The sequence below is a fragment of the Solea senegalensis genome, linkage group LG13, assembly GCF_019176455.1.
Source record: "Solea senegalensis isolate Sse05_10M linkage group LG13, IFAPA_SoseM_1, whole genome shotgun sequence".
In the NCBI taxonomy this organism is placed as follows: Eukaryota; Metazoa; Chordata; class Actinopteri; order Pleuronectiformes; family Soleidae; genus Solea; species Solea senegalensis.
The window spans coordinates 20853444-20867309 of NC_058033.1; the positions used below are offsets into that span (position 1 = coordinate 20853444).

General features: G+C 40.5%; 1 protein-coding gene across 1 annotated transcript in view; it reads right to left on the bottom strand.

The window, feature by feature from the left end:
- Positions 1–345: 345 nt before the first annotated feature.
- The window catches only part of LOC122780065 (gamma-aminobutyric acid receptor subunit beta-2-like), a 44182-nt gene continuing 30661 nt past the window's right edge, over positions 346–13866 (bottom strand). The window contains exons 6-10 of the mRNA XM_044042838.1: positions 7106–7243; positions 4130–4282; positions 2228–2472; positions 1546–1686; positions 346–1357 (exon numbers count right to left, since the gene is read on the bottom strand). Of these exons, the coding sequence (XP_043898773.1) occupies positions 1016–1357; positions 1546–1686; positions 2228–2472; positions 4130–4282; positions 7106–7243 (1019 nt within the window). The 3' untranslated portion in view covers positions 346–1015. The remainder of the gene's footprint in view (positions 1358–1545; positions 1687–2227; positions 2473–4129; positions 4283–7105; positions 7244–13866) is intronic.

Consider the following 13866-nt stretch of genomic DNA (forward strand, 5'->3'; position numbering starts at 1 on the left):
ACCGTGACAGACTAATCATTGCTGCTGAGCCTCTTCGACAGTTTTCATCTGTCTTGTTAATACAGGAAAGTGAGAATAGAGCTATAAAAAAAAAATAATCGTCAACAAATCTTGTGTAGCTTATATTTTCCCTTATAATTAATGCTATACATGTGATATTTACATTTACTTTAAGACTAAACTACGTTCTCTGAATAAGGTCTTTCCCCAAAGACGTGTAAAATGTGCTTTGGGACAAAATTCCGTGTTAATAATTTAGTTTAGTTATAATTGAAGTTAGTATAATATATAAATACATTTTATTTAAGACAAATATTTGTTTTTTTTTCTCACTCTTTTTCCATCTTTACTTTGTTATAAAACATGACACAGTGGGGAGTAAACACAGTAATAACGATCCAGATTGGCTGTATTAGTCTCATGCGTCTCCACATTATGACAGTTTTGACGTTCAGCAGGCTTCTTGAGTGCAGTCTGTATTAAAACGTGGAAGCATTCTCGTGATCTTCATTAAACCCACTTAATGCTTCCTTACTGAGATGTTTATGAACTGGGGAAAAAAAACAAACTTATATACAACATAGCGCTTATATTGTATTCAAGCCCAGAGAAAACTTTCATTTCTGTGAATGTTAAGGATCGTTTAAATTGTTAAAATTGTATCTCGCTAAGATATTTTGGCAATGATTTAAGTATATTGTAAGTCTAACATAATAAAAACATACAAAAATATGCAAACCAACATTTTAAACTCATGTCAGAGTACACCATTGACAAAATATGTAAAATTTTTAAAACAATTATTTCGGAACAGGCACCTTATATGATTGTAATCTTTCTTCTACAAGGTTGTCGTGTCTTAGCCAGCAAGTGTGGAGGTTCAAGATATGGATCCAGTCTTGAATATACAGTAGTAATTCAGTCCAGTGTTACAGGATCACGTAAAAATCAAACAAACCAGATACAAACAACAAATGAGGGAAATACTTTGCTATCACTGGTGTTCCTCTTGGTTTTAATTGATGTAATAAAGCCAATAAATGATGTTGAAGAAGGAAAAGACGGTCGGGAAGATCATCCTTGACCATTTGTCAATAGAGTTTACGTCAGTCAAGTCTGGGATGTTGATCTTTAGCTGTGACGCGCGTCGCCGTAGTCGGCTCTTCTTCTGCGTCATGTGGCGCTCCAGTGCGTTGCGGCCAAAGTTGTGCCTGGCCAGCCCGGCTTTGCGGTACTGTAAAGTCGAACTGTCGTATTTCAGCATGGTGTTCCGCGGGTCATTGAGACCCAGAGCCAGCTCCGAAACACCCATGTCGTTCTTGAGGGTGCTCAAAAGGATGTTTTCATGGGGGTCCATCTATCGAACAACAACAAAAACAAGTTTATTTTGTACCTAAACCATCATTTGTGCGCTTTATTTTTGCAGTAGCAAACAGTGGGAAAAGTTAGGGAAACCTGGTAATAGATTGAAACAGTTAGAAAGTAGTTACAAACCAATTATACACTTGTATAAGTGATATTTTGTAACATAGATGTTTATAGTACCCTGTTCTTTTGATCGCCAAGTCCTATCGCCGCGTCGTCCACAAAGATCGGTTCCCACATTGAGTCGTGACCGTCGAGGTCCCTCTGCGTCATTCTCGCGTACAGAGTGTCGTCTCTGCCGACCACGTTCCCCACCAGCCACTGCAGACACAAACACAGTTGTTGTGATTACTTGAAAAGTTGTGGATGGAGACTGCGGCAGCATTCGTGTGGGCGGGGAAGAAAATAAATAAAAAAATTGTACATAATGAAATCATTGCATGAACACAGTTGTTTGTACTGCATTTGAATAAGGAATCCGTATTCCTTTATCAGTGGATTCACAAGCCTTTGCATCACTTGTTGCCACGGGCTACGAACACTGTTCCAATTGTGTTGCTGTTTAGTATTCAGCTGATATTATATTATATGTGCTCATGTTATGGTGGCCATTTTGCATCTCTTTTAGGAAGTAGGAAATGGAAAGCTTATTATTCTTGGCACAGACGGCACAAGAACCATAAGGTCAATACTTTATTTGGACTTGGTGACATTTCTTTTCATTGCTGAGATTATTCAGAACTCCTTTCATAGCTTTATGAGAAATTAAATTAACGTTTGTCCCACAATCTCAAGAAAACATGACTGTGAGTGGAGTAATTAACTTCCGTCATTTTTGTTTTTTTTGTTAAGCTAATGTTACCTTATTTGGATCCATCTTCATCTTTTCATTGTTTGCTATGGTTATCTTCTCGGCCGCCCTCTTCTGCCGCTGAGGGCCCCGTCCAAAGAAGATGTAGTTGACCAGCGCGTACTCCAGGAGAGCCAGGAAGACGAAGACGAAGCAGCCCATGAGGTACACGTCTATGGCCTTGACGTAGGGGATCTTGGGGAGAGTTTCTCTCAGATGGGTGTTAATGGTAGTCATGGTGAGCACCGTCGTTATACCTGACGGAGAATAATATCATAGATTACATTACAATATTACTTTGTGTGTAGTTGTTAATTAAGAAACCTTTTCTTAATGTTATACTGCACTGTTTCTCAGTCCTGCTCCAACACACCTGATCCAAATGCCAGCTCGTCAGCGAGCTCTGCAGAAGCCCGATAACGAGCCACTGATTTGAATCAGGTGTGATGGAGCAGGGAAACGCCTCAAACGTGCAGCAGGGCAGTGGGTCTCCAGGCAACGCTGGTCTATTGTGACTGAATGTGCGAGACAGATTTGAAACCCCCGGGCTGTAAACGTATCTTTAGGATCCACTTGATACCTGATGTCTGCGCTGGATTAAGCCTGTATAAGGATCAATGAAACTGAGGCGCCTCAAACTCTGCACGACTGGATACGCACCTGAAGCATTGCGGCACAATTTGAAATTCAAACGCCAACCTTGGTCTTGGTTCATTAGTGCAGAACTACGTAGAGAATAAAAGTTTTGAGAAGCCTGACCCAGCAGGCTGCGAGGAGTCTGTGCTTATTATGAGTGACGTGCAAACTCCGGCTGGTGATTTCATTTCATATCCTGTTTTGAAGCTAACCACTGGGTTTTTGGAAATGTGTGTTTACACATAGTGTGCAGTGTCTTTGACATACAGTACCTGCATTAGCGTTGGCATGAAACATGTGATGAATAAATAACGGTTTTCTTAGCGCTCGTGGCATTTATGAATCCTCCCCACGTGCACCTGCACGATTCATTTTGAAAGCAAAAATGATTTAAGGCAATTTGTTTTGAGCGTCTTAGCAGACAATTAGTAAATTAAAAAAATACAGCTGTCACAGAGATGACCAGTGTTCAAAAATAGGATTCAGGCAATTCTCCCATGCTGCAATAGCTTAGCAATAACAACAAAGGATTTCCTGCGACACTGGGACCACGTGATGCAGCTATTACAGGTTCACTTTAATGCCTGGAATCAGGTCAGAGTAAAGTGGTTCCTGAATCCTGTGTTAAATGTGGGGGGAACATGAATTTCCCAACTTTGCTGACCACCCTCCATTACGTAGTATTACCCTTTTTTTCCCCATTAAATCCCATGCATGCCTTCCCCCTGGATCAGTAAGTGCAGCTCAGTTGTCAATCAGTGAAATTGCCTTGTCGACTTAAGCTAAAGGGATGGGGTGGAAGGGACGGATGAAGCCGGGTAGATGGATTTTGGTGAAAAGAAGACAGGACGCTTCACATACACCTGTAGCGATTTAGCAGCATTTGTTGTCCTACAATAGATATTTATCCCGGTTAATCAGCACCGTGTTGTGTTCTATGTTCTCCAAGGACTTAATTAAGTCCCAGGTTTGGAACAAACAAAGGCACAAAGCATTTGAATGGAATTATTTGAAAAAAAGGTTTGTGCGAGAGTGTGAAAATTTCACAGCCTTAAGAAATTCATCTTTGGTGAGTGGAATTTCCTGCCTTCTGTTAATTAGTCATGTTCCTTCCGTCTTAGGATACTACGTACTTGTTTCCTTTGAGGTTTCTGCAACATGTTTCCATTTACCTCACAGAGAATGTTGTAAAGGTTATGCGGCATAATTGGGGGAAGCTACCGTGGCTTTCCCCTCAGATTTAACTGCTCAGTGTATTTTCACTAAGCAGGCCCTCACCTAGAGCCACTCTGGCAGCAGAAGCGTCATAGTTGATCCAGAATGAGACCCAGGAGAGGATAGTAATGAGGATAGAAGGCATGTATGTCTGCAGGATGAAGTACCCAATGTTTCTCTTCAGCTTAAAACTCAGGGACAGACGAGGGTAAGAACCTGCAGAGAGGGGACAGTGGAAGAAAAATAGAAACGCCGTCATAGAGAGGATGTATATATTTTTGGGATGTTCTCAGACTGAAGTGCAGACAAGATAAACAAGCAACACTAAAACACACATTTTGAAGTGAAATCTTAAGGTTATAGACTGGAAAATATTGGACAACTTGGTGTCTTGGTTTCATCCAAACAATGAGAAATTAATGAGGAGCAGCAAATTCCAGTAGACCACATATCATTCATTATAACACTGTTTGTGATTAGTTTTGTGTAGACTCACCAATCAGTCTAAAAGCTTGTTTGCTAGTTGAGTGACATACATGATTATAATCCCTCACCTCATCTATAGGTTGGAAATGGCTGCATTTGTTGTCTCCAGTGAACTGTAGCATCACCGCTAACTAGAATTAGCTCTTCTTCTCTTCTGCCTGTGTTTATACACCAATATTGGAAGTGGTTTGATGTTTTTTGTGTGTGAAGGGTCCTTTGTTTTGCTTATCGCTGCTCTATTTGAAACGAGCCCTCGACAGGATTTTGGTGAGAGAAAACTGCATGAGTACACACATTTTTTCTCTCTCAGGGAATTGGCTGCATTTTCGGTTTAGTTGCACGACCAAATTACTACTGGATGGGGGAATTCACTACAAGAGATGAAAGTCGAGCAGAAACAGAGGAAGCATGAGGGAGAATAATTAAGAAAAGACTTGATCCTTCTTCCTGATGTTTTTCCCTCCGTCTCACATTTTATACAAGTGTTCCCTTTAGTTTCTAAGAGCAGAGTGTGCGGTTTTTGTGTTGCCCTGAAGCTCTGGCAAGAACAAGGTGTTTCGTTTATTTCCTCAGTGACACACACGTAGGTCAAATACAGTTCAAGAACTGCGGCCTCTGTATCTTGGTAAAACGGGTCAATGCAAATGTCAGCACTGGGACGACATAGTCAAATTTGGACTTAAGTTCTTTGTTCCGATTTGGTGGCGAAACAACATCGAGGCCTTGGGCCTGGTTCCAGGACGCACGCGTGGATCATCTGGCAAACGGCGGGGTAATCTTGCACAGTGTTACTGTGTCCAGGTCCAACGCAGAATTGGCAAAGTGAGCTGCCCCTGCCTACAGCTCACTGTCCTTGGCTACTAGACCCTCCACGTGTTTCGGCACAGCGCCAGCGTACGTCAAGGCCAGCCAGGGGAGCGTATGTGTATGGAAAATCTGAGACGATAAGGGACATAAGGAAGGTGGGTGATTGGGAAGCTTGGAAAGCGAGAGTGGAAGACGGCATATATAAAATACGCTTTGCCTGGGCTGCAGCCACAGAGACAAATCCATCAAGCGGCTTATCCCTTTTCAGTGCTCTGAATCCAGGCAATGGATTTTATTTCTTTACTGTGAGTAAAGAAATAAATAAGAAATTAAAAAAAAAAAAATGACAAATGACATGTAAGTAAGCAGGATTGCAGTCCACACATACAGCTATAATAACATCTGGTTGTCAGAACAAATAGAACTCGTACAAAAACACGATTGCCAAAACTTAGAAGTAAAAGATAAATGTAAGGAACTAGCATTCGTAAAAGCTGGAAAGATGGTTTGAAAAGAGGACTCAAAACACTAATGAGTCCTAAATAGAAAGAGTACAGCAGATTTCAAAGTAAACACTTGGAGAAATCAAATCCTGTGTGGCTGTTGGGTCTCGGGAGGCAGTGACTCAATCATTTTAATGCACATGGAAATCTATTTTTAAAATATGGGACCTGTACATAAAGCACCAAGATCCCACAAGGCTCAACTCAACTTAGCTCCTGTTGGCACGAGCCACCGGGACAATCACCCGATTATTTCTTCATGAAGTACGAAAGCAGCTTTGAGTAGAAAATGAATGGTAAATGCTGAATGTTTTATTCATGAGGGCAACAATGACATTGTCTATCCTTGGAGGGGAGACATGAGACTCATGGCACTGATGTTGAATAAATGCCCGGGCTCTCATGCTGATGTTTGCATTTCAGCATGACCCCCCGCCTCCCCCTCCCCCCCCAGGTTTGGCCTCTTCATACCTCAATAGATAGCATGTTAAAAAGGAATCTCCCATCTACCATATCTCTTCATTGGTTAATACAATCAGGGACACTGCAGGGATACACTTGAGTTGACTTACCTGCATGCATATTAATGGTGTATATATATACTGTAGCTCAGAGTGGGCGGTATATTGTGCAATCAGGAAAAATATGCGCGTCCTCTGCAGCGTAAGGTGTTATTATTGGAGTGACTACAATGTTGTTGCATTAATGGTTTGCTCTTATTCAGTACAGTAGCAAAGCGGCGACTGTTCAGCAGCGCGACTGTCCTGCTTATAATCACTTTCTTGTGTGACAAATTCATGAATATGAGAATGGCAAAGACATGAATATTTCACTGCCGCAGAGCGAATTCTTTTTTTTTTTGATTATTGCTGGTAAATAAGTCATGGTGTCGTTGCTCTCCCAGATGATTGCTTCATTTGGAGGTATAAGTGCAGGCTAACATAACATTAGCATTTCTGGAAATTTTGGATGTACAAAAACGTCATATATATATATATATATATATATATATATATATATATATATATATATATATATATATATACATATATATATATACATATATGTAAATGTAAAAGCCTTTCAAGATCGTTTATTTTAATGATAACACCATTAGGCTGTTATTGTTGTATTTGTGTTGCTGTTTGTGCTGTGTGTTCAACCTTGAAAATTGACTTAACACACAGGCCACTTCTCTTATTTATGACTGTGGTGCATTTCAAGCTGTGCAGCAGGACGTTACCCGTTGAGAAGACAACATTCTTGGAGATAAGCTTATGATCCACAATGGAAAACTGGGGGAGCTCAATCTTGTCCACCCCCGTCACGGCGTTGTGTCCTCCTCGCCAGTAGAACTCTATGTCGTCAGTAGTGTAACCATCTATAGATATAAGAGCAAAAAAAAAGTTCATTACTATGTGCAGTCACATATGATTGGTGAACCAGAAGAAAAGGACGTCTTTCGTGTATTAGATATAGCAAATTTCTCCATGTATAAATTTACATGGGCAGCGGCCACAACTTGCATGCTCACTCAAGGACAGTGTTTCTTAATTCTGATCCATGAGCCTGTTTTAGATGTTTCCCTGATTCAAAGGGCAGTGGGACCCAAGGACCAGGATTTAGGAAACAGAGCCATGACACAGTCGAGGATAAATCATTATAATTATTTAGTTGACATGGATGGTTCAAATATTGTTACTTACTTTCATTATTATTAGAATTAGTTAAACATTTTTATTTTACACTTGACAAAAGCCGACACATACACGACATCTACTTTTAAAGGACCCCTGAGCGAGTTCCAAGTTCCTTGCCGCTGTTCTCCGACAATAACTGAATAATGGAATATCCTGTTAAAACTATGAATTATGAAAAATACTTAAACACACATCCTCTCATGCAGTAACTTTATATATGCAACTAAATATACAGTATATGAGTCAACTTTATTATGTTCATCCCATGAGCAACTCAATTATTAAAACCGAGAGTAAAAATGATTAAATAATCACGCTTCTACCACTAAAACTCAATAGAACGGCTGCAAAGGGGACAAGGAAGCAAGTCCATAAATATTTATCTCTACCAAAGACCATGGAACTTGGCTCTTGCATAATCCACTGCCTCACTGTCTGCTGTGGTGCGGTTGTCATGTCTGCTGACTTGAGGGCACAAGAGTACTGGTCTCTGAGGCAAGAAAAAGGGAGTCATGAGGAGACGTCAAGGGACTAGAAACAGCTGGGGTGAGTGGAGTTTTTTATAAAGTGTCGCTCACAATTAAAAAAAACTGTTCAAACGTGCAATTTGAGTAACATATTTTGAATAAAAAGGGTAATTCTTCTGTTCTTCAGGCCTTCCAACATTACAACACAAGGCATCTTCATGATTATTATTATTATAAGTCATAAAAAGAAGTGCTATAGCGACACGTACACAGGACACAACATGCTTCCACAGTGAATGAACGAGAAACTTTTCTGTTGTAGTGCGACTCAACACTGAGGATGCTGTATTTTGTACGGTGCTTTATTATCTCGGAGTTCTGACAGCTCATCATGATGGGTGTACTGGCGTGTGAACTTGCTCTACTGTGGAGGAGGAGACCTAGAATCTTCAACACACTTCCCTGCCTCTGAAGCAACAACAAAAATTACACCGTACAACTGTTCAAATAATCTGTCGCTTTCAAGGCTCCCTTTGAGGCAACAGCAGGCGATGGATTAAACAACAATTGTCATTGTTTTTTGTCAGTCAGATGGCAACTTGGTTACCATCGGTGATGGTTAATTGTTGACTTTATTTTCCTGCATGGCCATTACTTGATGACATGGACGTTTAACAGTGAGAGAGTTAATTAACATGTTTGATTTGTGTGTAGGATGGCAGTGATGATGGCGGGGGGTGGGGCCTGTAGCACGGAGTATAAAAGCCTGTTTGACAGTGAACTCCCACACTGTTTCATTGATTAGTGCATAAACTATATACCATTATATCACAACACCACTCTCCTCTTCCTCCCTTATTTCTCCCTCCACGCATTTTCTCTAGCTTTTTTGCTATTTTTATCCGCCGTTCTCCCACCAGTTTTTTTTCCATTCAATTACACCCCGTTTCCCTCCCTCCCCTCACTTATTTCTAACATAACTACTATTATACGTCCATCTGTCTCTCACACTCCTCTTTCCATCTTCCTCTCCGTTAATTAATACTTGTGTGACCTATTTAGTTGCTCTGCATTATTAAAGCAGACTCTTCAGTGGCTGCGTTCATCACCCTCACACGCTGACATCTCTTGTTCTGCTTGACAAACGTGGACTTAAGTGCTTGCTGTGTTCAAAAACACACTATGTTTTCTCGCTCAAAAGTTAAGCTGCACCATCGTCATCACCTTCAATGATAGCTAATCAATTAAACCTAAAGATGATTACCCAAACTAATAAGTTACTAAGGAAAGTTTTGCAAAATTAGATTAATGTTCACTCAGTTGCAGGAAAAAAAAGGAAAAAGCACTGATGAAGTGCTTCTTTATAAAGTATAAGTGTGTAAGAAATTATATTAGTTGAGATGGGAGGAAATAAGAGCACGTTAGGGGCAGACAGGAGTAACTTCATTTAAGATACATTTCCTAAGTGATAACACCCCGGTTGAATAACCTCCTTTACTGGAAGTTCAAAATTTAAATATGAGTCAATGTGTTTGACCCTCGTGGCTCTAACTCGGAGCATAAAAGTTTGTTGTATTTTGCCACTCAATCATCCTGAATCTCAGACTAAAATGTTACAGAAATAATTCGCAATTCTCCTAATGGATTTTCCTCCGTAACCAGAAAAAGCTTTGTATTTTAGGCAAAGCACAGGCGAGAGGAGAGAACTTTTTGTATTACAGGGTGCAATGACTGCAGCCTGTCTGTGGCTACCATGAGGCAAATGACCATGTTGAGTGTATGGCTGAGTGTAAGAGAGGCCAAAGTTAAAAGACATTGTCCATGATTCATTTAGAGGACATTGCTATACGATAGTAAAGTTATATAAGTGGGAAATCTGGCATATCTCCCTGACCAAATCAGACTGCAGGCCTTTTAATCAACCTTATGAAATAATGTCCCAGTTGGTTTGTTTTAATGGGCAAAGAAGGATTTTGGAGGGAGATAAAACATGGGCTTTGACATTGCCTCAGGCAAAACAGAGTCAGGAATGGCCTTTTTTTCAAAGTCTAAATGCTGTTCTGAAACATCAAAATGTCGAGAAGAATCTAGTTCTCGATATGTAAACACCACAAACACCATACTTTACAAAGGTCACAAAACACTAAAAGGATCACGCACAAAATTGTCTATGAGCCAATCTATGAGCTTAGATGGACCAAAAGGACACAAAAGCAGTCCTGTTTATTGAAAAAGTAGTCAATACTTTCCACTGATGCGCCACCAAACCATGTTCTACATTATTCCGATAAGACATAAGCAGTGTTTCATTGAAAATCTTGCAACATGCAAAACGTCACACTTATTGAACACACTCCGTCTGAAACAACTGCCTATTCTACTCTTCAATACATCTCTAATTCATGTTCGATTTCATTATTTAATGCTGTCTTCTTGGTGACCAATTAAAAAAAAAACGTCTTCACATCTCCTCCAGTACACAGCAAACAGTAATGCCTGGACGGGGATGGAACATCTAAAAGATACATAAATAAGCAATGCCAGCCCGAGCGCGGAAGCTGTCTGCAGTTTCTAAAAATGGCCTGTGATGGGGAGCAATAGCAACAGAGAGATAGAGAGGAAGTGGAAGTGGCTCTGTCCATATGATGTGGATCACTGGTGCAGAAAATATAACTATTAGCCAGTAAAGATGTCTTAATGAAATGTTAGTTTCATTGTGAGTGCACTGCCACCGCGTGAAGTAACGTTATATGCCTTTCTCTCGCCAACGCAATCTGTTTTAACATGCATGTGGGAGGATATCAATGTATTGATGAGGCCATGTTGGTTTTGCCATTCTCTTCCAGTATTTCATTTAATTGAATTCCTAATGTTGTTGTTTACACCGACGGGTGGTTAAAGCTAAAGCAGCTAATTAGGGCAAACGTGCTCATGTGCAGGATTTACTACTTGACGGTTCAGTGGCCCTATACGTCTGTCATGACTTATTGAAAAGGTGCAAAGCTGCTACTCGTGAAGCCAGTCCTACATCGTTCGCTGCCTGCGGAGGTAAAGCAACTGTACAGCAGTGTGCGTAATGCACATCGCAAACTGCATTACTGTAACAGTGACCTAGAACATCAGAGGGTTAACCCTTTTAAATAATGCAGGTAACGGTGTTTCCTTACTGCGAGGTAAAGCCTTATGTGGCCTATACTGTGTTAGTGGAAGTCCCGCGTTACACGTGCACCGTGGCGACGCTGCGCAAGTAACAACAACAACAAATGAAAGCTGACAGGACCTGGCTTGAAAGGTTACAAACCCAACTGTCTCCTATCCTCTTCCACTGCTGCATGTGAGCTTGAGAAAACAAGCCAGCGTCTGCAGTGCATATGTGCCATGGAGAGCTCAGCGTGGCACCATGACAGACAACATTGTAGTGTGATGAAAACAGAAAATCAAATCATGTTTTTTTTTTTATATATCCAGAGAGAATATCATTATCATGACTATCCACAGTAGATATAACGGACTGATGGGCTGTAAAGAACCAATCTCCATCCATGGACAATATTCTGGAATACAGAATACACTAGATGATAACCCATTTTTATTTTCCTATGGAGGAAAAAAGACAACTTTAATAATATTATTATTTTTAAGTTACACAAGCTTGTTCAACATCGATCTCCTGAATCCTAACCCATATATTTTCATCAAGCCCTCAAGTCCAATGTTTTTAATTTAATTTCCGGTGTCATAATCTAAAAATTGCTTTCTAAATCATAATTTCCCTCCAAAAATCACTATGTGTTTGGCCGGTAGCTGTAATGATGTTGTAATCGATGAAGTGAAATAATAACACTGAATTATGTTGAATGAATCTTTCTGTGGTTACCTGAGCAGATGGTACTGCCCTGCAGTTTTCTAAATAGTTTTACACGCTCACATGTGCTGCTTCTTCAAAGTGGATGTGGCGTGACATATTGTTTTTTGTTAGCCTCTAAATATGATTTCTGTATCATATTATGTGTGTATTTGTATTCATACAGCACATCTATATGCAGCCCCATTGTCTCTCATTCAGCTATCATAACCAATTCATGGTAAGTAACATGATAACAATAACTTTCTTGTAGAACTAAAATAGCTTTTTTATTATGTGATTAAAAGTTTGTAATTGAACCGCAGTTTCAGCAAATTAACTTTAGCCCAATATGCCAAGAAAAGGCCAGCATGAAGGCGTAAAAGGCCTGGTTCCACAAAATGGGAAGTTTTTGGATGTTACATCAACCTGTCAAAGCTTATTAAATCACAGACGCAGGTCAACAGCTCAGTGCTGCTGGAGATATTAGGAAACAATCAAAGTCAGCACGTGGCCAAAGAGCTGAGCATGAAATAATGACACTCACACTGAAGAGACGGGAGGGAGCACAGTGTAAAGACGTGCAGAGAGACACAACCTGGTGAGCAGGGTAGTGAGAAAAGAACAAACACAGTCTGAGATTCAAAAAAATAGAAAAAGGGCTTCATAAAAATCGACCATTTAAACCAAAGACTAATTGGCGATAATCCGAGATCCACGATAATTGAGATCTCCCTCATGATACTACTCTGTGAGGCGTTTAACTCAAACACACCACCCCAGCCTGACCAGTTAATGTCAAACCTTAACTTCGACCTCACCACATTTCACAGCTATGGTCCCCGTGAGGACAACAACAATGAGACACATGCACAGACGTTTGCACGGCTATTCTTCTCAAGACACCGCATTGATTTCCATTCATTTTGGACAGCCTAACCAAGCATTATCCCTGACCGTAACCACAAACAGTCAATGCCTAACCCTAAACTTAACCGTAACCACAATTCAAATCTTAGCCCTAAACTTATATAGTTCCTCATAAATGAGATTTTTCCTCATCAGGACTGGATGTTGGTCCCCATGAGGACCACTGACAAGGTCCTGACAAGGTCAGTGTTTAGGCCAGAAAAGGTCCTACAAACACGAAGAAGAAAAACAAAAACAAAAAACTGGCATGCATAGACACAAACAGCTATTTGCCTGTCTCAAGGCAACACAAGTGTGTTTTTACACAAAAAAAATCCTGTCACCAAATTAAAAGAGAAGGATGTATACGCTGAGGGTGCTGATGAGCTGCGCTGTGAGGCGCGCTCATTTATAAACAGCCACCGTCCCTCTCTGTCCCCCTTGTTTACAATCATTCCCCGAACTACGTTCAAACAAGTACGGCTTAAATGGACAGCGCACAGTGTGAGGCAACATTTGCGGTTACATGTTTTGCACCGTCTTACCAGAGGTACCAGATCCCCAATTAAGTCTGATTTGATTTAAAGTGTCTGTGCTTGTTGTTCCCCTTGGTAGGATGTCAAGTGAGTAGTCTCATGCATAGCAGTGTTAGTATGAAGGTCACGCATAACAATAGTATGAGCACAGAGGGGCCTCACTGCTTTGCTGGTCTCCGAGTCTGTCAACTTATATCTACTGAAAATGTGGCACAAAAGATTATTTTCTTTTCTACTGCTGCACGAGAACAGCGAAATATTGTCTTTACGTGTAGAAAAAAATGACATTTTATGCAAAAAAAACAACGTGTGAATAAACTAATTTAATCACAAAAACAGGTTTAGGTCTGTCATAAGAAATGAATTAACCTGAATGTTCTCGCAACATGATTAAAATAATGTTCCTCGCTGCTGGATCCATCCCCCTCTCTCCTTTCTGGAGTGTGTGACCAAGGATCAAACAAGTCTCTTCAAGATGCCTGAGAAATATCTTCTAACAAGCCTGCCCAGTGGCTTATTAGGGTCAGTGGTGCCTTATTTTGGGTTTT